Below are 23,446 nucleotides of genomic sequence, written 5' to 3'. Positions count from 1 at the left end.
CACAGTTCTACTCAGAGTGAGGACTGTCCACCACGATGTGAGGCTTGGGAGAGGCTGCGGGACTCTTTGACACAAATGAGGCCACAAGTTTTTCCTGGAAAAATATATTAAAGCAGAGTTAGTATCATCAACACAGACACTGTAGATAACAATGGTAAATGTATGCTAAAATAGATATTTCATTACTAATAAAAAATATGGTGAGTGGTTGAATAGACAGACCAGTTGTTGTACAGTATGTTTCAAGCATCTCAGAGTAGGAGTGCTGATCTAGGATCAGGTCCCCCCTGCTGTCCGTTTCATCTTATTCAATGTGATTTAAAAGGAAAAACATCACTCCTACTCTGAGATGCTTGATACATACGGCCCCCAGACTACTGTGTGGTCACTTACAATGACTGAATAGAAAAACAAAGACTAGTTTGAACAGGGGAAAATAAGGCCAAGTACAATTACATATATGAAGTAGGAAAATAGAATGAGAACACAGGCCTGCACAAAAAAGCACTGTAGTCACGCACTCACTCACACACACACATCACATCATGCACATAATTACCTCGACGAGCTGGTGCCAGTGGTCTATGGGCTTGCGGGGGTTGGCCAGCATGGCAGTCCAGTGCTCCCTCCCATGACCCTCAGCGTCACTGCCCACACGACACATTCCTATGACCTCATTATGACCAATACTGACCAACACACAGCCAGGTACAGGGAGAGAGAGAGGGGGGGGGGGGAGAGGCTGATGAACAGGCAAAGTAGGCCTCATTTATCAACCTTGAATGCTGGGAAAATGAATGTGGCCACAGAGGTTGGATATTCTGTAGTGAGCGCACAATATACAGAGACCTTACAAAGGTTTCAATACCAATGGAGAGCACATTCATATCATACATAAACACACGCATGCATGCACACACACAAGCATCGAACTATAGAGATGCTATAACCTGGGTTTTAAATGCATAAAAGATAACGCACACACAAACACACACAACTACAGAGATACTATAACCTACAACATGGGTTTAATAATAGATAAAGAAAACAAACACACCAGCCAGGCGATGGTGTGATGATGGAGGGTGTGAGTGCCAGATAGAGAAACACTGGCATGGTTACAGTGTCTCACCACCAGACACTATTTCCATTAGCATTAGCATAAACCATGTTTATTCATGAGGCGCCCATCCTCATGTAAAACAGGAGGAATCCACCAGCAGTCTGACTCACAGGGACAATCAGTTATGTGTTCAGACCACTGCTACACACCAACCAAATAACGTCTATCAATGTTTTAGACTGACCCATGCTAGTACACAGCAATGTCTATTAAAGTAACTGTCCAGTTCATATTCTGCTAACTCATACCCAAATAAGTGTTTATTCATCTTGTACTCGTATTAGTGGCCAAAGCATGAATTGAGAAAAAAACACCTCAAACTTGTATCTCATAAAGACCGTTTCAAAATGCTTGCTACTTCCTCATAGAGTATGGTGTCATACTCCTGAGGAGGATGAGCTGGCCAATCAGCGGTCTAGAGGAGGATATTTTTAACAACCGGTATATGCCCACATCATTCTGTTTGGTACGCCCACACTATTCCAACACAGAAAAGCTTCTTAACATACATAAAATTCAAAAAATTGGAAGGAAAACTATTTCACTCATATTGTAAGTAATAATAGGTCATATTTAACACTGGACAGTTATTTTAAGGTAACAGAATGACCCATCCTACTACACACCAACATCTATCAATGTAATAGACCCACACAGTGCTAACTACACACCAACCAAATAATAACCACCATCAACATACTGTAACGGCTTTCGTCTGGTGAAGGAGAAGCGGACCAAAATGCAGCGTGGTATTTTTGAGACATGTTTAATGACGAATGAAAAAACAAACTATACAAAAACAACAAACACAGAGACAGGAACAATCACCCACGAAACACTCAGAATATGGCTGCCTAAATATGGTTCCCAATCAGAGACAACGATAAACACCTGCCTCTGATTGAGAACCACTTCAGACAGCCATAGACTTTGCTAGATACCCCTACTAAGCCACAAACCCAATACCTAACAAAAACCCCAAGACAAAACACACCACAATAAACCCATATCACACCCTGGCCTAACCAACTAAATGCAGACAAACACAATATACTTCGACCAGGGTGTGACAGAACCCCCCCCTAAGGTTCGGACTCCTGGACGCACATCAAAACAATAGGGGAGGGTCCGGGTGGGCGTCTGTCCATGGTGGCGGCTCCGGCGCGGGACGTGGACCCCACTCTATCAATGTCTTAGTCCCTCTTCCCCGCGTCCTAGGATAGTCCACCCTCGCCGCCGACCATTGCCTAGTAGTCCTCACCCAGAACCCCACTGGACTGAGGGGCAGCTCGGGACTGAGGGGCAGCTCGGCACTGAGGGGCAGCTCGGCACTGAGGGGCAGCTCGGCACTGAGGGGAAGCTCGGCACTGAGGGGAAGCTCAGGCAGGTAGTTGGATCCGGCAGATCCTGGCTGACCTGGAAGAGTCTGGCTGACTGGCGGATCTGGAAGAGTCTGGCTGACTGGCGGATCTGGAAGAGTCTGGCGGATCTGGAAGAGTCTGGCTGACTGGCGGATCTGGAAGAGTCTGGCTGACTGGCTGCTCCATGCTGACTGGCGGCTCTGGCTGCTCCATGCTGACTGGCGGCTCTGGCTGCTCCATGCTGACTGGCGGCTCTGGCTGCTCCATGCTGACTGGCGGCTCTGGCTGCTCCATGCTGACTGGCGGCCTGGCTGCTCCATGCTGACTGGCGGCTCTGGCTGCTCCATGCTGACTGGCGGCTCTGGCTGCTCCATGCTGACTGGCGGCTCTGGCTGCTCCATGCTGACTGGCGGCTCTGGCTGCTCCATGCTGACTGGCGGCTCTGGCTGCTCCATGCTGACTGGCGGCTCTGGCTGCTCCATGCTGACTGGCGGCTCTGGCGGCTCCATGCTGACTGGCAGCTCTGGCGGCTTCTTGCAGACTGGCAGCTCCTTGCAGACTGGCAGCTCCTTGCAGACTGGCAGCTCCTTGCAGACTGGCAGCTCATTGCAGACTGGCAGCTCATTGCAGACTGGCAGCTCATTGCAGGCTGGCAGCTCATTGCAGGCTGGCAGCTCATTGCAGGCTGGCAGCTCATTGCAGGCTGGCAGCTCTGGCTGCTCCATGCAGGCTGGCAGCTCTGGCTGCTCCATGCAGGCTGGCAGCTCTGGCTGCTCCATGCAGGCTGGCAGCTCTGGCTGCGCTGAACAGGCAGGAGACTCCAGCAGCGCTGTAGAGGAGGAAGGCTCTGGCAGCGCCAAACAGGCGGGAGACTCCGGCAGCGCAGGAGAGGAGGAAGGCTCGGGATCTGGAAGAGTCTGGCTGACTGGCGGATCTGGAAGAGTCTGGCTGACTGGCGGGAGACTCCGGCAGCGCAGGAGAGGAGGAAGGCTCCGGCAGCGCTGGAGAGGCGAGGCACACTGTAGGCCTGATGCGTGGTGCTGGCACTGGTGGTACTGGGCCGAGGACACGCACAGGAAGCCTGGTGCGGGGAGCTGCCACCGGAGGGCTGGTGTGTGGAGGTGGCACAGGATGGGCTAGACCGTGAAGGCGTACTGGAGATCTTGAGAGCAGTGTTGGCACAGGACGTGCAAGGCTAGGGAGGTGCACAGGAGGCCTGGTGCGTGAGGCTGGCACCATCTTCACCAGCCGACTAACACGCACCTCAGGACGAGTATGGAGCGCTGACCCAGGTGCCATCAAATCCCCGACACGCTCCGTCGGGCGAATATCATGCTTAAAGCACCAACACAGCAACTCCCTCATTTCTCTCTCCTCCAATCTCCCCATTAACTCCTCCACAGTCTCTGCCTCGCTCACCTCCAACACCGGCTCTGGTTCTGGTCTCCTCCTTGGCTCCTCACGATAAACAGGGAGAGTTGGCTCAGGTCTGACTCCTGACTCTGCCACACTCTCCCCGAGCCCCCCCCAATAAATTTTGGGGCTGACTCTCGGGCTTCCTTCCGCGCCGCCTTGCTTGCTTCGCCAACCTCATTCTCTCGTAACCTTCCGCACACTGCTCCATCGAATCCCAGGCGGGCTCCGGCACTCTCCCTGGGTCGACCGCCCACCTGTCTATTTCCTCCCAAGTAGTGTAGTCCAGATTCTGCTCCCATGTCCATTCCTCTCTTTGTTGCTCCTGCCTGTTACCACGCTGCTTGGTCCTGTTGTGGTGTTTGATTCTGTAACGGCTTTCGTCTGGTGAAGGAGAAGCGGACCAAAATGCAGCGTGGTATTTTTGAGACATGTTTAATGACGAATGAAAAAACAAACTATACAAAAACAACAAACGGACCGTGAAAACCTATACAGCCTATCTGGTGACAGCAAACACAGAGACAGGAACAATCACCCACGAAACACTCAAAGAATATGGCTGCCTAAATATGGTTCCCAATCAGAGACAACGAGAAACACATGCCTCTGATTGAGAACCACTCCAGACAGCCATAGACTTTGCTAGATACCCCCACTAAGCCACAAACCCAATACCTAACAAAAACCCCAAGACAAAACACACCACAATAAACCCATATCACACCCTGGCATAACCAACTAAATGCAGACAAACACAATATACTTCGACCAGGGCGTGACACATACGTTACACATGATCCAGTACTAACTACACACCAACCCAATAACAATGTCTATCAACGTAACAGAGTGCTAACTACAAGGTTATTATTGTTTATATTCCTATTAGTTTTAAGATTTTTATTCAAAATTCTGTTTTGTTTCAGTTAGTTTTCAGATCTACTTTACCTTATTTTTTATTTACTTTTTATAACAACATGCATATAGTTTTTGTGTTTATTGGAAAGTCACTTCTTGCCACTGTGGGGCAGTAATGCATAAGGTGATGGGTCAGGTCATAGGTTAGGTTAGGTTTAAAGGTAGACTCAGGGAGATGACGTAGATGCACAAAGTAAACAGTAGTGGTGGGTCAATTTCCACAACAACCAGGAGCGTTGAAGCTCCATCGTTGGTCACCGCCTTTTAAAGTGTTGCATTCTGGTGATAAAAATTGTCAGACGGGAGTCTACATGTCAATTACATGAACTTTACAAAAATCATATGATGAAAGGTCATGAAGTTTGGACTGCAGTCAACTGCAACTTTCTGCAGTTGCTCTTCACCAACTTCATCCTGCAGTCATCACCTGCATTTTGGGAGGCTCTACTGTCAACCAATCATTAGTTTAGCTTGAAAACCCTGTTCGATTTTTGCCCCCCAAAAACATAATTCATGATGGTTTTTATTCTATTTAGTTTTGGAGGCAGTACAGTTTTAATTTTTCAAACGGGTTTTTGTTAATTATTTTAAATCAATTTACTAAATGGTTTTGAGTGATGATTAGTCTTAATTAGTTTTTGTTTTAGTTTTAGTTTGCTATAATAACTTTGCTACACACCATAAAATAACAACTACCAACAACAGACATACCCTTATCTAACAATTAACAGACCTACCCTTATCTAACAATTAACAACAGACATACCTGTACCTAACAATTAACAACAGACATACCTGTACCTAACAATTAACAACAGACATACCCTTATCTAACAATTAACAACAGACATACCCGAACCTAACAACTAACAACAGACCTACCCTTATCTAACAATTAACAGACCTACCCTTATCTAACAATTAACAACAGACCTACCCTTATCTAACAATTAACAAAAGACCCACCCTTATCTAACAATTAACAGAAACCCTCATCTAACAATTAACAACAGACATACCCTTATCTAACAATGGAACAAAAGACCTACCCTTATCTAACAATTAACAGACATACCCTCATCTAACAATTAACAACAGACATACCCTTATCTAACAATTAACAAAAGACCTACCCTTATCTAACAAATAACAACAGACCAACCCTTATCTAACAATTAACAACAGACCTGCCCTTATCTAACAATTAACAACAGACCTACCCTTATCTAACAATTAACAACAGACCTACCCTTATCTAACAATTAACAGACCTACCCTTATCTAACAATTAACAACAGACCTACCCTTATCTAACAATTAACAAAAGACCCACCCTTATCTAACAATTAACAGACATACCCTCATCTAACAATTAACAACAGACATACCCTTATCTAACAATTAACAAAAGACCTACCCTTATCTAACAAATAACAACAGACCAACCCTTATCTAACAATTAACAACAGACCTGCCCTTATCTAACAATTAACAACAGACCTACCCTTATCTAACAATTAACAACAGACCTACCCTTATCTAACAATTAACAACAGATCTACCCTTATCTAACAATTAACAACAGACCTACCCTTATCTAACAATTAACAACAGACCTACCCTTATCTAACAATTAACAAAAGACCTACCCTTATCTAACAATTAACAGACATACCCTCATCTAACAATTAACAACAGACCTACCCTTATCTAACAATTAACAAAAGACCTACCCTTATCTAACAATTAACAACAGACCTACCCTTATCTAACAATTAACAACAGACCTACCCTTATCTAACAATTAACAACAGACCTACCCTTATCTAACAATTAACAACAGACCTACCCTTATCTAACAATTAACAACAGCAACCATCCAAATACATAGTCAGTATTATAATGGTATCAATTATATCCACATCCCACACAAACTTATAAAACTCCTATTGTCCAGTAATAACAGCCCAGGTGTCTTCTTACCAGTCATAGTCCATGACAGCGATGATGATGGACACCCTGTCGATGTCCTCATGAGGGATGTCAAAGACTAGAGCCTCGTTGTAGGTGGGGTTCAACGTATTCTTCTTAATGGAGGTCTTCCTCTTCTTTAGCCTGCGGCCGTCACATATCAGAGAAGCCTTCACGTATGGGTCTGAGAGAAGGAGAAAGAGGGAGGGAGAGAGAGAGAGAAAGAAATAGAGGAAGAGAATGGAAGAAAGAAAAGAGAGGGACAAAGATAAGAGACAACCCTTGAGCAGGCTATTAACAAATTATACTCCCACGTCCAGGCATCTGTCTTTAACACATAAAAGACATCCAAATCAAGGCCCCTTGGACGAGGCGGATTAAGGCCAAAGTAAAACGGGTGGATTTACGTCAATTACCACAGAATACAAACTGCCGCTCTAGTCCATTGTAGCACTTACAGAACACTGAGAGTTACCATTTGATTTTATGGTGGATTGTTTTATACCTTCGTTAGGCATTCTAATAATCTCCTAATCATAAAAGCAATAATAACGGTGTGGTCTCATAATTTAGCGTGTCATTTCGTCAGTATAGTAACTGTTACCGTGGTAATGCAGGATCATCACATCCTCACAGGCAGGATTAATAACTCAATTACTTTAGTTAGGCGTTCATTAATTAAATCATCATCAACCATCAATCAGGCCAGGACATGATTGTGTTTAAAGCGTTTGGTTGTTTGTTGGCTGCGTATTTTAGCACTCCAACATTTATGATTTTTGCTTGTTTATTTTTTTTTATTTAACTAGGCAAGTCAGTTAAGAACAAATTCTTATTTTCAATGACGGCCTAGGAACAGTGGGTTAACTGCCTGTTCAGGGGCAGAACGACAGATTTGTACCTTGTCAGCTTGGGGGTTTGAACTTGCAACCTTCCGGTTACTAGTCCAACGCTCTAACCACTAGGCTACCCTGCCACCCGCTTGTGCTTCCAACATTGCCACAAAACAGATTTTTGGCACTTCATTGTGTTTGGAACAGTTGAACAGTATTTATTTGGGCAATATTTACAGAATGTAACATATCAATATTCAAATATTCATGAATTCAGTCAATTGATGTGTTTATGCAGGCCTAATTGCATTCAAATAATAGTTTAAATACAAAATGTGTGATGTGAGTCTTGTCAGGCTGTTTCTAACAGAAGAGACAACCCCCAGTGCTGTGAACAGTGTGCTGTTGTCAGTGTGCTGTTGTCGGTGTGCTGTTGTCAGTGTGCTGCGGTCAGTGTGCTGCGGTCAGTGTGCTGTGGTCAGTAGGTAAGTCACCTGAGAAGCCGGTGAGGTCCATGGCTTTGAGGTTGGTGGCCTTGATGACAGTCGCGGTGAGCCGACCTGCCGTGGGCAGGTAACACAGAGAGAAGTTCAGCTCCCCCAGGTCAGCCTTCTCCTGTACAACACACACACAGAGGTCAGAGATCAGGGTTCAAACAGGGATCCCAGCAAACGTGTGGTAAACACTCAGCCAGTAATACCCAAAGAGCCACAGGCTGAGAGCAGAGGGTCTGTAAAAGAGACCACCATCTTGCATTTGGTTTGCTAAACCATGAAGCAAGCATCAGTGATAATTGCCACAGAGACATGACAGGTGTCACAATCTAAACAGGCAGCATATTCAAACTGAAGGCCACTGTCATCACAGTACATTAATGAACTGTCAATCGTTCAATGTCCCCAAGAAGATAAAAGTTAAATTGCGCTATTTAAACACGCTCCCCTGCACTCTCCTCCTAACTCGGCACAGCCAGTGGTCATGGTGGTGGCATAGTGGCATAGCAGTGGCAGTATAGTGGCATAGCGGTGGCATTATAGTGGCATAGAGGTGGCATTATAGTGGCATAGAGGTGGCATTATAGTGGCATAGCGGTGGCATTATAGTGGCATAGCAATGGCATTATAGTGGCATAGAGGTGGTGTTATAGTGGCATAGCAATGGCATTATAGTGGCATAGCGGTGACATTATAGTGGCATTATGGTGGCATTATAGTGGTGGTATTATAGTGGCATTATAATTATAGTGGCATAGTGGTGACATTATGGTGGCATATCGGCGGCATTATGGTGGAATTATAGTGGCATAGCGGTGACATTATAGTGGCATTATGGTGGCATTATAGTGGTGGTATTATAGTGGCATTATAATTATAGTGGCATAGTGGTGGCATTATAGTGGCATAGTGGAGGTACAGTGGTGACATTATAGTGGTGGTATAGTGGTATATTGGTGGCATAGTGGTGGTATAGTGGTGACATTATAGTGGTGGTATTATAGTGGCATTATGGTGGCATTATAGTGGTGGTATTATAGTGGCATTATAATTATAGTGGCATAGAGGTGGCATTATAGTGGCATAGTGGTGGTACAGTGGTGGCATTATAGTGGCATATTGGTGGCATAGTGGTGGTATAGTGGTGACATTATAGTGGCGGTATAGTGGTAGCATTATAGTGGTATATTGGTGGCATAGTGGTGGTATAGTGGTGACTTTATAGTGGCATAGTGGTGGCATTATAGTGGCATAGTGGTAGTATAGTGGTAGCATTATAGTGGCATAGTGGTGATATAGTGGTGGCATTATAGTGGCATATTAGTGACATTATAGTGGCATAGCGGTGGCATTATAGTGGCATAGTGGTGGCATTATAGTGGCATAGTGGTGGTACAATGGTGGCATTATAGTGGCATATTGGTGGTATAGTGGTAGCATTATAGTGGTATATTGATGGCATAGTGGTGGTATAGTGGCAGCATTATAGTGGCATATTGGTGGAATAGTGGTGGTATAGTGGTGACATTATAGTGGTGGTATAGTGGAAGCATTATAGTGGTGGTATTACAGTGGCACTATAATTATAGTGGCATAGAGGTGGCATTATAGTGGCATAGTGGTGGTACAGTGGTGGCATTATAGTGGCGGTATAGTGGTGGCATTATAGTGGTATATTGATGGCATAGTGGTGGTATAGTGGCAGCATTACAGTGGCATATTGGTGGCATAGTGGTGGTATAGTGGTGACATTATAGTGACGGTATAGTGGTAGCATTATAGTGGTATATTGATGGCATAGTGGTGGTATATTTGTGACAATATAGTGGTGGTATAGTGGAAGCATTATAGTGGTATATTGGTGGCATAGTGGTGGTATAGTGGTGACATTATAGTGACGGTATAGTGGTAGCATTATAGTGGTATATTGATGGCATAGTGGTGGTATAGTGGTGACATTATAGTGGCATTATAATGGTGGTATTATAGTGCATTATAATTATAGTGGCATAGGGGTGGCATTATAGTGGCATAGTGGTGCTACAGTGGTGGCATTATAGTGGCATATTGGTGGCATAGTGGTGGTATAGTGGTGACATTATAGTGGCGGTATAGTGACATTATAGTGGCATAGCGGTGGCATTATAGTGGCATTATGGTGGCATTATAGTGGTGGTATTATAGTGGCATTATAATTATAGTGGTGGTATTATAGTGGCGGTATAGTGACATTATAGTGGCATAGCGGTGACATTATAGTGGCATTATAATTTTAGTGGCATAGCGGTGACATTATAGTGGCGGTATAGTGGTAGCATTATAGTGGTATATTGGTGGCATAGTGGTGACATTATAGTGGCATAGTGGTGGCATTATAGTGGCATAGTGGTAGTATAGTGGTAGCATTATAGTGGCATAGTGGTGATATAGTGGTGGCATTATAGTGGCATATTAGTGACATTATAGTGGCATAGCAGTGGCATTATAGTGGCATAGTGGTGGCATTATAGTGGTATATTGATGGCATAGTGGTGGTATAGTGGCAGCATCATAGTGGCATATTGGTGGAATAGTGGTGGTATAGTGGTGACATTATAGTGGTGGTATAGTGGAAGCATTATAGTGGTATATTGGTGGCATAGTGGTGGTATAGTGGTGACATTATAGTGGCGGTATAGTGGTAGCATTATAGTGGTATATTGATGGCATAGTGGTGGTATAGTGGTGACATTATAGTGGCATTATAATGGTGGTATTATAGTGGCATTATAATTATAGTGGCATAGATGTGGCATTATACTGGCATAGTGGTGGTACAGTGGTGGCATTATAGTGGCATATTGGTGGCATAGTGGTGGTATAGTGGTGACATTATAGTGGCGGTATTGTGACATTATAGTGGCATAGCGGTGGCATTATAGTGGCATAGTGGTGGTATAGTGGTGACATTATAGTGGCATAGTGGTGGTACAGTGGTGGCATTATAGTGGCATATTGGTGGTATAGTGGTAGCATTATAGTGGTATAATGGTGGTACAGTGGTGGCATTATAGTGGTATATTGGTGGCATAGTGGTGGTATAGTGGTGACATTATAGTGGCATTATAGTGGCATATTGGTGGTATAGTGGTAGCATTATAGTGGCATATTGGTGGTATAGTGGTAGGATTATAGTGGTATATTGGTGGCATAGTGGTGGTATAGTGGTGACATTATAGTGGCATTATAGTGGCATAGTGGTGGTATAGTGGTAGCATTATAGTGGCATAGTAATGGTATTGTGGTAGAATTATAGTGGAATAGTGGTGGCATTATAGTGGAATAGTGGTTACATTATAGCGGCATAGTGGTGGCATTATAATGGCATAGTGGTGGTATAGTGGTGGCATTATAGTGGCATATTGGTAGCATTATAGTGGTATAGTGGTGGTATATTGGTGACATTACAGTGGCATTATAGTGGCATAGCAATGGCATTATAGTGGCATAGCAGTGACATTATAGTGGCATTATAGTGGTGGTATTATATTGGCATTATAGTAGTGGTATTATAGTGGCATTATAGTGGTGGTATAATTATAGTGGCATAGAGGTGGCATTATAGTGGTATAGTGGTGGTACAGTGGTGGCATTATAGTGGCGGTATAGTGGTAGCATTATAGTGGTATATTGGTGGCACAGTGGTGGTATAGTGGTGACATTATAGTGGCATTATAATGGTGGTATTATAGTGGTATATTGGTGGTATAGTGGTAGCATTATAGTGGTATATTGGTGGTATAGTGGTGGCATTATAGTGGCATATTGGTGGCATAGTGGTGGTATAGTGGTGACATTATAGTGGCGGTATAGTGACATTATAGTGGCATAGCGGTGGCATTATCGTGGCACAGTGGTGGCATTATAGTGGCATATTGGTGGCATAGTGGTGGTATAGTGGTGACATTATAGTGGCGGTATAGTGGTAGCATTATAGTGGTATATTGGTGGTATAGTGGTAGCATTATAGTGGTATATTGGTGGTATAGTGGTGACATTATATTGGCATTATAGTGGCCTAGTGGTGGTATAGTGGTGACATTATAGTGGCATAATAGTGGCATAGTGGTGGTACAGTGGTGGCATTATAGTGGCATAGTGATGGCATTATAGTGGTATAGTGGTAGTATAGTGGTAGCATTATAGTGGCATAGTGGTGGTATAATGGTGACATTATAGTGGCATATTGGTGGTATAGTGGTAGCATTATAGTGGTATTAGTGGTGGTATAGTGGTGGTATAGTGGTGGCATTATAGTGGCATAGTGGTGGTATTGTGGTAGCATTATAGTGGCATAGTGGTGGCATTATAGCGGCATAGTGGTGGCATTATGGTGGCATAATGGTGGTATAGTGGTGGCATTATAGTGGCATATTGGTGGTATAGTGGTAGCATTATAGTGGTATATTGGTGGCATAGTGGTGGTATAGTGGTGACATTATAGTGGCATAGTGGTGGTATAGTGGTAGCATTATAGTGGCATAGTGGTGGTATTGTGGTAGCATTATAGTGGCATAGTGTTGGCATTGTAGTGGCATAGTGGTGGTATAGTGGTAGCATTAGAGTGGTATATTGGTGGCATAGTGGTGACATTATAGTGGCATTATAGTGGCATAGTGGTGGTATAGTGGTAGCATTATAATGGCATAGTGGTAATATTGTGGTAGCATAATAGTGGCATAGTGGTGGTATTGTGGTAGCATTATAGTGGCATAGTGTTGGCATTGTAGTGGCATAGTGGTGGCATTATAGTGGCATAGTGGTGGCATAATAGTGCCATAGTTGTGGCATTATAGTGGCATAGTGGTGATATTATAGTGGTGTCATCATGGTAACATAGTGGTGGCATTGCGTTGGCATTATGGTGTCAGGCATGGGCTCTCTCTCTCACCGCAGTGCCCTCCACTATGTCCCTCCAGACAGGCTTTTCCCCTGTGCCCTCGCTGAAGTCCAGAAGGTTGTCCACAACCACCTGGCCAATCAGGTCGTGTCTGGAGAAGCGGTCAAAGTCGTAGACAGAGAAGTGTAGCTTCCGGGAGTGCAGCTCTGCCAGGGGGACACCGAACTGGAACGTCTCGTTGAAGATAGGGTTTAGGGTCTTTCTGTGGACCTGTGGGAGAAAGGAGAGGGGGCAATTGAAGAGGGAGAGCGGTATAGAGGTAAAGAGGTGAAGGGGGAGAAAGGGGAAGGAGAGGGAGAGGGGGAGAGAGTGAGAGAGAGGACAAGAGTCAACAAGAGAGTCTGCAAGAGATTCTGCTAGACAGCCTAACATATTTATTCAGATTAGGCTGAACAAAATATCAGCTCATTCCAATGAGTAAGGGAGGAGACTCCGCATTTATAAATTATAATAAATTACTGATAGTAATTTAGAATCAAATCCCAACTTGAGAAACGGCAATGAAACGCCGCACAAATCTCTCGTGGTAATGCATACACAAATCTCTGGTGGTAATGCATACACAAATCTCTCGTGGTAATGCATACACAAATCTCTCGTGGTAATGCATACACAAATCTCTCGTGGTAATGCATACACAAATCTCTTGAGTGACATCAATGGAGGATTCACACAGATCTCCAAGTTATGCATGAACACATTTCTCAATTGGCATCAGAGTGAAACTACACAATTGTCGGGTTAGTATTTTACTGTGCCTTCAATTTGTGTGAAAACTGACAAGTGTAATAAATGACAGCCTGATCCCAGATCTGTTTGCACTCTTCCAAGGTATTTATGGTCATTGGCAAGACAGCACAAACAGATCTGGGATCAGGCTTGATAAATGTGTTACCTTGGTCTGGAACTTCTTCTTCCTGTCTGGCAGAAGGTAGATCTTGACGTAGGGGTCTGAGAAGCCGTTGGCGTCCTTGGCAGCCAGGTCTACAGCCTTCAGAATCTTCACCACTAGCTGCTCTGTACTGCAGACGAGGACACACATATACACTCTATGTTAGACTCACCGTCTGGGACACACACACACACAACACGATCTATATGTCAAACTTAGCTGGACAGACATAGGGCGACAGAGTAGATAGAGAGACAGTGGAGTGGTTAGGAGAGTATGTTGTAACTATGGAGTGGGTCGATGGGGATCCATTGAGGTCTAGGATGAAGCAGCCCGTGACACTGATTTAAAGGTTTACTCCCTACTAATGGGGAATGTGAGGAAGGTAGATCTGTGAATGAGAGCAACTTCTACAAGTGGCATAATCCATTGCTACAAAGCTACAGATTGGCTCCAGCAGTTCCAGGGAGAGAAGCCAAGCCATTAATACTCCTCATAGTAGGCTATTCCACTGTGTTATGGTCAGTCTGGGTCACACACACGCCCGCACACACACATACACAGTCTTGCACATATACACATGCATACACACACACGCGAAGACGTCCATCTAAACCGCCTACGTCCATCTAAACCGCCTACGTCCAGTGGTCTGTCTGCAGAACTACTTATGAGGGATTTAATTAAGAGAGTGAAGATGGCTGGCAGGCCTTTACTCAGACCTCATTATACCCTGTCTTTCTGCGTTAACGAGCGTGTCACCACTTCATTACGGGACTTTAGGAGCACAGCATGAACTCTGGGGAAGAGAGCACCACCAGGCTATAGCCAATAGCAGCTCAGACTAACACACTGTTTAATCATCTGGCCTAATCAGGACTGAGATAAGCCTGTTGACGATACGATTGCATCCAATCAGGTTTAATGTTTATCATGCAAACACGTCCAATTAAGGAAATCAGGTAAACATGCCAATCCAACAATCACATCAAATCAGGGATAAGATTAATACCGTCATTAGTAAATTAGGAAGTTATATTTAAATTGGATAAACATGTTAATCAGAGAAACATGTCCAATTAGTATTTCTTAAGTCTATCTATTTACTTTAAGTCCAGTATCATCTCCGCTTAGAAGTCGATACACACTGTCAGTACGTGTTGGGAACTGTAGTCCTTATGACTATGAGCAGTGTAGTTTTATAAAGCATAATTGAAAAAGCCAGGTGAGTCCTGTATAAAAGATGTCCCTGATGGCATGTCACATTCAACAACATTACCTCATTACAACAACAAACACTGTAGTGTTCCTACTCTCACATGTCCGTTTTAACATCAAGACAACAAAGAGCAGGAACAAAAGACAACCTTTAACCTTTATTTAACTAGGCAAGTCAGTTAAGAACAAATTCTTTTTACAATGACGGCCTACTAACACGGTCCCAGAAGCACTCGGCAGAAAATACACCTATTACTGATGTGTCAGAGGGAAATTCTCTATACTATTCCTCAATGGCTGGAAACCGCTCTATTCCCACAGCACTAGTGTCAGCTTTTAACTACAGTGTCAATAGAAAATACATTTCCCAAAGGGCCGAGGGAAAATTGACATTGTTGTCCTGACTGCTATTCCCCAAATGTGCTCGGGTCTAGCACGTTAACATTGATGTATGGTAAATACATTACAATTATCCCACACAGTGCTAACAGTATGAAGAGAAGGTGACACATTATATCTCTCTCCCCCTCTCTCTCGGTCTGTCTCCTCTCTCTCTAGATTTTCTAACAAAGATTCACAGTGTCAGAAAGCAGAGCAGAACAAATGATCTTGTGACGTGAGGTAGAAATTCATGTAGGTACAGGTAGAGATACACCAACAGCATTCTCCCTCCCTCCCTCCCTCCCTCCCTCCCTCCCTCCCTCCCTCCCCCTCCCTCCCTCCCTCCCTCCCTCCCTCCCTCCCTCCCTCCCTCCCTCCCTCCCTCCCTCCCTCCCTCCCTCCCTCCCTCCCTCCCTCCCTCCCTCCTAATTCTGTGTGTGTGTCTGTAATTCGTCCTATAACAGTCTGGTGTTATTATGTGTTGACAGGGTCTGCTGTTTAAAGTAGCTCACCATATATAATTCATGACCCAAACTGCTTCTCACTCCCTTGGTTTTTTTAACATCAGCACTTTCTTTCTCCATTGAAATGTTTCTTTGAGTGACGGCAGAAAGAAAGGACCCCACCAGGCAGCCACAGAGCCACAGATAGACTGAGACCGAGATTGACCTAGCAGACTGTACTACACTGCCCCCGCTCTCTCCCTCCTCTCTGTCCTCCCTCCATCTTCCCATCTTCAACCCTCCGGAGGGGGGCACGTCCACCATTTACATAAACAGAGCCAGTGCTGCAGAAAACCTACAACGGGGGCATGCATGACTAATGCACTCAAGGTATGGAAAATTAGACAATTACAATAACAATGTATATCTATCTATCTTGTGTACACTATTTAGTCCATAATGTAAAAGTATATATTGGTGATAAAAACTGCCCACTGTGTGATACTTGACACTGCAATGATAGAGTTTCTAGGGCAAGTACCTTAACTCAGCTGTGATGACAGAGCAGCTGTTGATCCTCTGTCCAAGCCTTAATGTAATGTATATTTAACAGTGCACTCAGACCGAGGTGTGAAGAGGATTAATTAAGTGAATCGGTTCACTCACTTGAAGGCGTAGCGCAGGAGGAAGCTGATCTTGCCACAATTGTCACCCGGTTTCCCTTCCCCCTGGTCGCCCCCACGCAGTCTGTAGAGTTCCGGTTTGATTTGGCCAATGCTGGTCACCTGCTCGCTCTTCTCCTCACCATGGAAATCAGGGCTGGACAACTGGTGAGTCATGGGCTTGGGCCTGGGGCGAGAGAAGGGCTTAATAGACACATTAACACTCACTGAAGAGACAGACAGGGTTAAAGGAGAAGTTCCCTTTTTTACAACTAAATCTACATTTTTAAAGTAAATGGCATGTTATAGAAGGGTCCAGACACCTTTTTTGTGATTTCAGTTGTTTTTGAGAAACTTACCCCAAACAGAAAAACCCTTCATTATCCTCGTTGTGCAGTACAAATGCTCCAAAAACACCCAAATACGTCCTTTTAGAAACGGAAACGTTCTCAGTATAGTGATGCAGGTCTTTCGATGTTGTACATATGAAATTGTGTCATTACGAATTTTATCGGCAATGTTATATTCCATTTTGTGCTACTCGAGCCATTTCCCCAATCCACCTGTTCCATTCTCTGTTTAGACTGCTGCTATAGGTAACTGCCAAATTAAATGGGTTGGCGCCCCTCCTTGGGTTGTGCTGTGGCGGAGATCTTTGTGGGCTATACTCGGCCTTGTCTCAGGATGGTAAGTTGGTGGTTGAAGATATCCCTCTAGTGGTGTGGGGGCTGTATTATGGCAAAGTGGGTGGGGTTATATCCTGCCTGTTTGGCCCTGTCCAGGGGTATCATCGGATGGGGCCACAGTGTCTCCTGACCCCTCCTGTCTCAGCCTCCAGTATTTATGCTGCAGTAATTTATGTGTTGGGGGGCTAGGGTCAGTCTGTTATATCTGGAGTATTTCTCCAGTCTTATCTGGTGTCCTGTGTGAATTTAAGTATGCTCTCTCTAATTCTATCTTTCTTTCTTTCTCTCTCTCAGAGAACCTGAACCCTAGGACTACCTGGCATGATGACTCCTTGCTGTCCCCAGTCCACCTGGCCGTGCTGCTGCTTTAGCTTCCACTGTTCTGCCTGCGGCTATGGAACGCTGACCTGTTCACCGGACGTGCTACCTGTCCCAGACCTGCTGTTTTCAACTCTCTAGAGACAGCAGGAGCAGTAGAGATACTCTCAATGATCGGCAATGAAAAGCCAACTGACATTTACTCCTGAGGTGCTGACTTGTTGCACCCTCGACAACTCCTGTGATTATTATTATTTGACCATGCTGGTCATTTATGAACATTTGAACATCTTGGCCATGTTCTGTTATAATCTCCACTCAGCACAGCCAGAAGAGAACTGGCCACCGCTCATAGCTTGGTTCCTCTCTAGGTTTCTTCCTAGGTTTTGGCCTTTCTAGGTAGTTGTTCCTAGTCACCGTGCTTATACACCTGCATTGCTTGCTGTTCGGGGTTTTAGGCTGGGTTTCTGTACAGCACTGATATATCAGCTGATGTACGAAGGGCTATATAAATACATTTGATTTGATTTGATTTAAAGGAAACTCCATAATAAAGTGTCTTAATAGGGCGCTGTACTTCCACGAGCCACCAGAACAGCTTCAATGATTCTACAAATGCCTGGAACCTACTGTGTGGAAGTACATTGCAGAATAATAGTGAAGACATCAAAACTATGAAATAACACATATGGAATCATGCTTTCAATATACTTTGTATCCCTCATTTACTCAAGTGTTTCCTTTATTTTGTCAGTTGCCTGTAGAATGGAAGTAGTATCGCTCGAGTCGCAACAAAAGGGAATATAACGTTATGGATAATGTTCGTAATGACACATTTTCATGTGTACCACATCTAAAGACCTGCTTCACTATACTGAGAGCTTTGCCGTTTCTATAAAATATGTATTTGGGTGTTTTTGGAGCCTTTTTTCATGTTTTTTAGGGCCCCCGTACTGCACAACCAGGATGAGGAAGTGATTTGCATGTTTGGGGTAAATTTCCCAAAAACAAGTGAAATCACAAAAAAGGTGTCTGGACCCTTCTATAACATGGCATTTACATCAAAAATAGAAACAGGGTTGGAAAAAAACTAACACACACAAAAAGATCGATAGGGTTAATTTACAGACATACATTCACTGGAGAGACAGACAGGGTTAATACTCAGAATAACACTCAGAAAATACACTAGACAACCAAACACAGAAATGTGATGACCCTTACATTTACATTACATTACATTTAAGTCATTTAGCAGACGCTCTTATCCAGAGCGACTTCCTTAGATAATATAATTATCACATACTTAAAAATATATACAGTAGCAGTTGAACATTTGGACACACCTACTCATTCAAGGGGTTTTCTTTATTTTTACTATTTTCAACATTGTAGAATAATATTGAAGACATCACAACTTTGAAATAACACATAGGGAATCATGGAGTAACCAAAAAAGTGTTAACAAATCAAAATATATTTTAGATTTAAAATTCTTCAAAGTAGCCACCCTTTGCCTTGATGACAGCTTTGTACACCTTTAGCATTCTCTCAACCAGCTTCATGAGGAAAGCTTTTCCAACAGTCTTGAAGGAGTTCACACATATGCCTAGCACTTGTGGGCTGCTTTTCCTTCACTCTGCGGTCCAACTCATCCCAAACCATCTCAAGTGGGTTGAGATCGGGTGATTGTGGAGGCCAGGTTATCTGATGCAGCACTCCATCACTCCTTCTTGGTCAAATAGCCCTTACACAGCCTGGAGGTGTGTTGGGTCATTGTCCTGATGAAAAATAAATGATAGTCCCACTAAGCCCAAACCAGATGGGATGGCATTTCACTGCAGAATGCTGTGGTAGCCATGGTGGTTAAGTGTGCCTTGAATTCTAAATAAATCACAGACAAGTGTCACCTGCAAAGCACCGCCACACCATCACACACCCTCCTCCATACTTCACGTTGGGAACCACACATGTGGAGATCATCTGTTCACCTACTTTGACTCTCACAAAGACACGGCGGTTGGAACCAAAAATCTCAAATTTGGACTCATCAGGCCAAAGGACAGATTTCCAATTGTCCATTGCTCATGTTTCTTGGCCCAAGCAAGTCTCTTCTTCTTATTTGTGTCCTTGAGTAGTGGTTTCTGTGCAGCAATTCAAGCATGAAGGCCTGATTCACACAGTCTCCTCTGAACAGTTGATGTTGAGATGTGCCTGTTACTTGAACTCTGAAGCATTTATCTGGGCTGCAATTTCTGAGGCTGGTAACTCCAATGAACTTATTCTTTGCAGCAGAGGTAACTTTGGCTCTTACTTTCTTACTGTGACGGTCCTCATGAGAGGAGAGCAAATGCACTTGAAGAAACTTTCAAAGTCCTTGAAATTTTCCGCATTGAATGACCTTCATGTCTTAAAGTAATGATGGACTGCCATTTCTCTTTGCTCATTTGAGCTGTTTTTGCCATAATATGGAGTTGGTCTTTTACCAAATAGGGCTATTTTCTGTATTTGGCTCAAACACATTCAGAAGGAAAGAAATTCCACAAATTAACTTTTAAGAAGGCACACCTTTTAATTGAAATGCAGATGACTACCTCATGAAGCTGGTTGAGAGAATGCCAAGAGTGTGCAAAGCCAAATGGTGGCTACTTTAACGAATACCAAATATCAAATATATTTTGATTTGTTTAACACTTTGTGGTTACTACATGATTCCATATGTGTTATTTCATAGTTCTGATGCCTTCACTATTATTCTACAATGTAGAAAATAGTAAAAATAAAGAGAAACCCTGGAATGAGTAGGTGTGTCCAAACATTTGACTGGTACTGTATACACAGTGCATTCGGAAAGTACTTAGACCCCTTGATTTTTCCCCCACATTTTGTTACTTTACAGCCTTATTCAAAAATGGATTAAATAGTTTTTTGCCCCTCATCAATCTACACACAATACCCCATAATTCCAAAGCAAAAACAGGTTTAGACATTTTTTAAAATTTATATATATATATATATATATATATATATATATATATATATATATATATATATATATATATATATATATATATAAAAACTAGTATTCAGACCCTTTACTCAATACTTTGTTGAAGCATCTTTGGCAGAGATTACAGCCTCAAGTCTTCCTAGGTATGATGCTACAAGCTTGGCACACCTGTATTTGGTGAGTTTCTCCCATTCTTCTCTGCAGATCCTCAAGCTCTGTCAGGTTGGATGGGGAGCATCGCTGCACAGCTATTTTCAGGTCTCTCCAGAGATGTTCGATCGAGTTCAAGCCTGGGCTCTGACTGGGCCACTCAAGGACATTCAAAGACTTGTCCCGAAGCCACTCGTGCATTGTCTTGACTGTGTGCTTAAGGTTGGAAGGTGAACCATCGCCCCAGTCTGAGGTCCTGAGCGCTCTGGAGCAGGTTTTCATCAAGGATCTCTCTGTACTTCTGTACTTTGCTCCGTTCATCTTTTCCTCGATCCTGACTAGTCTCCCAGTCCCTGCTGCTGAAAAACATTCCCACAGCATGATGCTGCCACCACCATGCTTCACATGGTTCCAGGTTTCCTCCAGACGTGACACTTGGCATTCAGGCCAAAGAGTTCAATCTTGGTTTCATCAGACCAGAGAGTCTTGTTTCTCATGGTCTGTGAGTCTTTAGGTGTCTTTTGGCAAACGCCAAGCGGGCTGTTATGTGCCTTTTACTGAGGAGTGGCTTCCGTCTGGCCACTTGGATTGGTGGATTGCTGCAGAGATGGTTTTCCTTCTGAAAGGTTCTCCCATCTCCAAAGGAGAACTCTAGAGCTCTATCAAAGAGCTTAGTCACCTCCCTGACCAAGGCCCTTCTTCCCCAATTGCTCAGTTTGGCAAGGAGACCGGCTCTAGGAAGATTCTTGGTGGTTCCAAACTTCTTCCATTTAAAAATGGTGGAAACTGTGTTCTTGAGGACCTTCAAAGCTGCAGAAATGATTTTGTACCATTCCTCAGATCTGTGCCTGGACACGGAGCTCTCGGAGCTCTACAGATTCCTTCCACCTCATGGTTTGGTTTTCTGCTCTGACATGCACTGTCAACTGTGGGACCTTATATAGACAGGTGTGTGCCTTTCCAAATCATGTCCAGTCAATTGAATTTACCACAGGTGGACTCTAATCAAGTTGTAGAAACATCTTAAGGATGATCAATGGAATCAGGATGCATCTGATCTCAATTTTGAGTCTCATAGCAAAAGGTCTGAATACTTATGTAAATAAGGTATTTCTGTTTATTATTTTGAATACATTTGCAAACATTTCTAAAAACCTGTTTTCGCTTTGTCATTATGGGGTATTGTGTTAGGATTTATGAGGGCAAAAAAATTATTTAATACATTTTAGAATAAGGATGTAACATAACAAAATGTGGAAAAAGTCAAGGGGTCTGAATACTTTCCATAGAGATAGATATAAACTCAGAAAAAAAAGAAATGTCCCTTTTTCAGTACCCTGTCTTTCAAAGATAATTCGTAAACATCCAAATGACTTCACAGATCTTCATTGTAAAGGGTTTAAACACTGTTTTCCATGCTTGTTCAATGAACCATAAACAATTCATGAGCATGCACCTGTGGAAGGGTCATTAAGACACTAACAGCTTACAGACGGTAGGCAATTAAGGTCACAGTTCTGAAAACTTAGGACACTAAAGATGTCTTTATACTGACTCTGAAAAGCACCAAAAGAAAGATGCCCAGGGTCCCTGCTCATCTGCGTGAATGTGCCTTAGGCATGCTGCAAGAAGGCATGAGGACTGAAGATGTGGCCAGGACAATAAATTGCAACATCCGTACTGTGAGATGCCTAAGACAGCGCTACAGGGAGACAGGACGGACAGCTGATCGTCCTCACAGTGGCAGACCACGTGTAACAACACCTGCACAGGATCGGTACATCCGAACATCACACCTGCGGGACAGGTACAGGATGGCAACAGCAACTGCCCAAGTTACACCAGGAACGCACAATCCCTCCATCAGTGCTCAGACTGTCTGCAATAGGCTGAGAGAGGCTGGACTGAGGGCTTGTAGGCAGGGGCTGTCGTTTTGCAGGTCCTCACCAGACATCACCAGCAACAACTATGGGCACAAATCCACCATCGCTGGACCAGACAGGACTGGCAAAAAGTGCTCTTCACTGACGAGTCGTGGTTTGTCTCACAAGGGGTGATGGTCGGATTCGCGTTTATCGTCGAAGGAATGAGCGTTACATCGAGGCCTGTACTCTGGAGCAGGATCAATTTGAGGGTCCGTCATGGTCTGGGGCGGTGAGTCACAGCATCATCGGACTGAGCTTGTTGTCATTGCAGGCAATGCTGTGCGTTACAGGAAAGACATCCTCCTCCCTCATCTGTCTCTCGGTCTCCCCATCTTCCTTCAGGCTCATCCTGACATGACCCTCCAGCATGACAATGCCACCAGCCATTCTGCTCGTTCTGTGCGTGATTTCCTGCAAGATAGGAATGTTAGTGTTCTGCCATGGCCAGCGAAGAGCCCGGATCTCAATCCCATTGAGCACGTCTGGGACCTGTTGGATCAGAGGGTGAGTGCTAGGGCCATTCCCCCCAGAAATGTCTGGGAACTTGCAGGTGCCAAGGTGGAAGAGTGGGGTAACATCTCACAGCAAGAACTGGCAAATCTGGTACAGTCCATGAGGAGGAGATGCACTGCAGTACTTAATGCAGTTGGTGGCCTCTCCTGATACTGACTGTTATTTTTGATTTTGACCCCCACCCTTTGTCCAG

General features: G+C 44.0%; 1 protein-coding gene across 1 annotated transcript in view; it reads right to left on the bottom strand.

The window, feature by feature from the left end:
* Positions 1–23,446, bottom strand: part of LOC135555345 (synaptotagmin-C-like) — a 64,579-nt gene that overhangs the window by 3,476 nt on the left and 37,657 nt on the right. The window contains exons 6-12 of the mRNA XM_064987690.1: positions 16,656–16,838; positions 13,951–14,077; positions 13,047–13,265; positions 8,117–8,237; positions 6,802–6,973; positions 560–689; positions 4–94 (exon numbers count right to left, since the gene is read on the bottom strand). Coding sequence (XP_064843762.1) covers positions 8–94; positions 560–689; positions 6,802–6,973; positions 8,117–8,237; positions 13,047–13,265; positions 13,951–14,077; positions 16,656–16,838 — 1,039 coding nt within the window. The 3' untranslated portion in view covers positions 4–7. The remainder of the gene's footprint in view (positions 1–3; positions 95–559; positions 690–6,801; positions 6,974–8,116; positions 8,238–13,046; positions 13,266–13,950; positions 14,078–16,655; positions 16,839–23,446) is intronic.

This window comes from Oncorhynchus masou, chromosome 15 (genome assembly GCF_036934945.1).
Source record: "Oncorhynchus masou masou isolate Uvic2021 chromosome 15, UVic_Omas_1.1, whole genome shotgun sequence".
NCBI lineage: Eukaryota > Metazoa > Chordata > Actinopteri > Salmoniformes > Salmonidae > Oncorhynchus > Oncorhynchus masou.
Note: the sequence above shows the minus strand (reverse complement) of the source record. Positions and strands in the feature narration are given on the sequence as shown.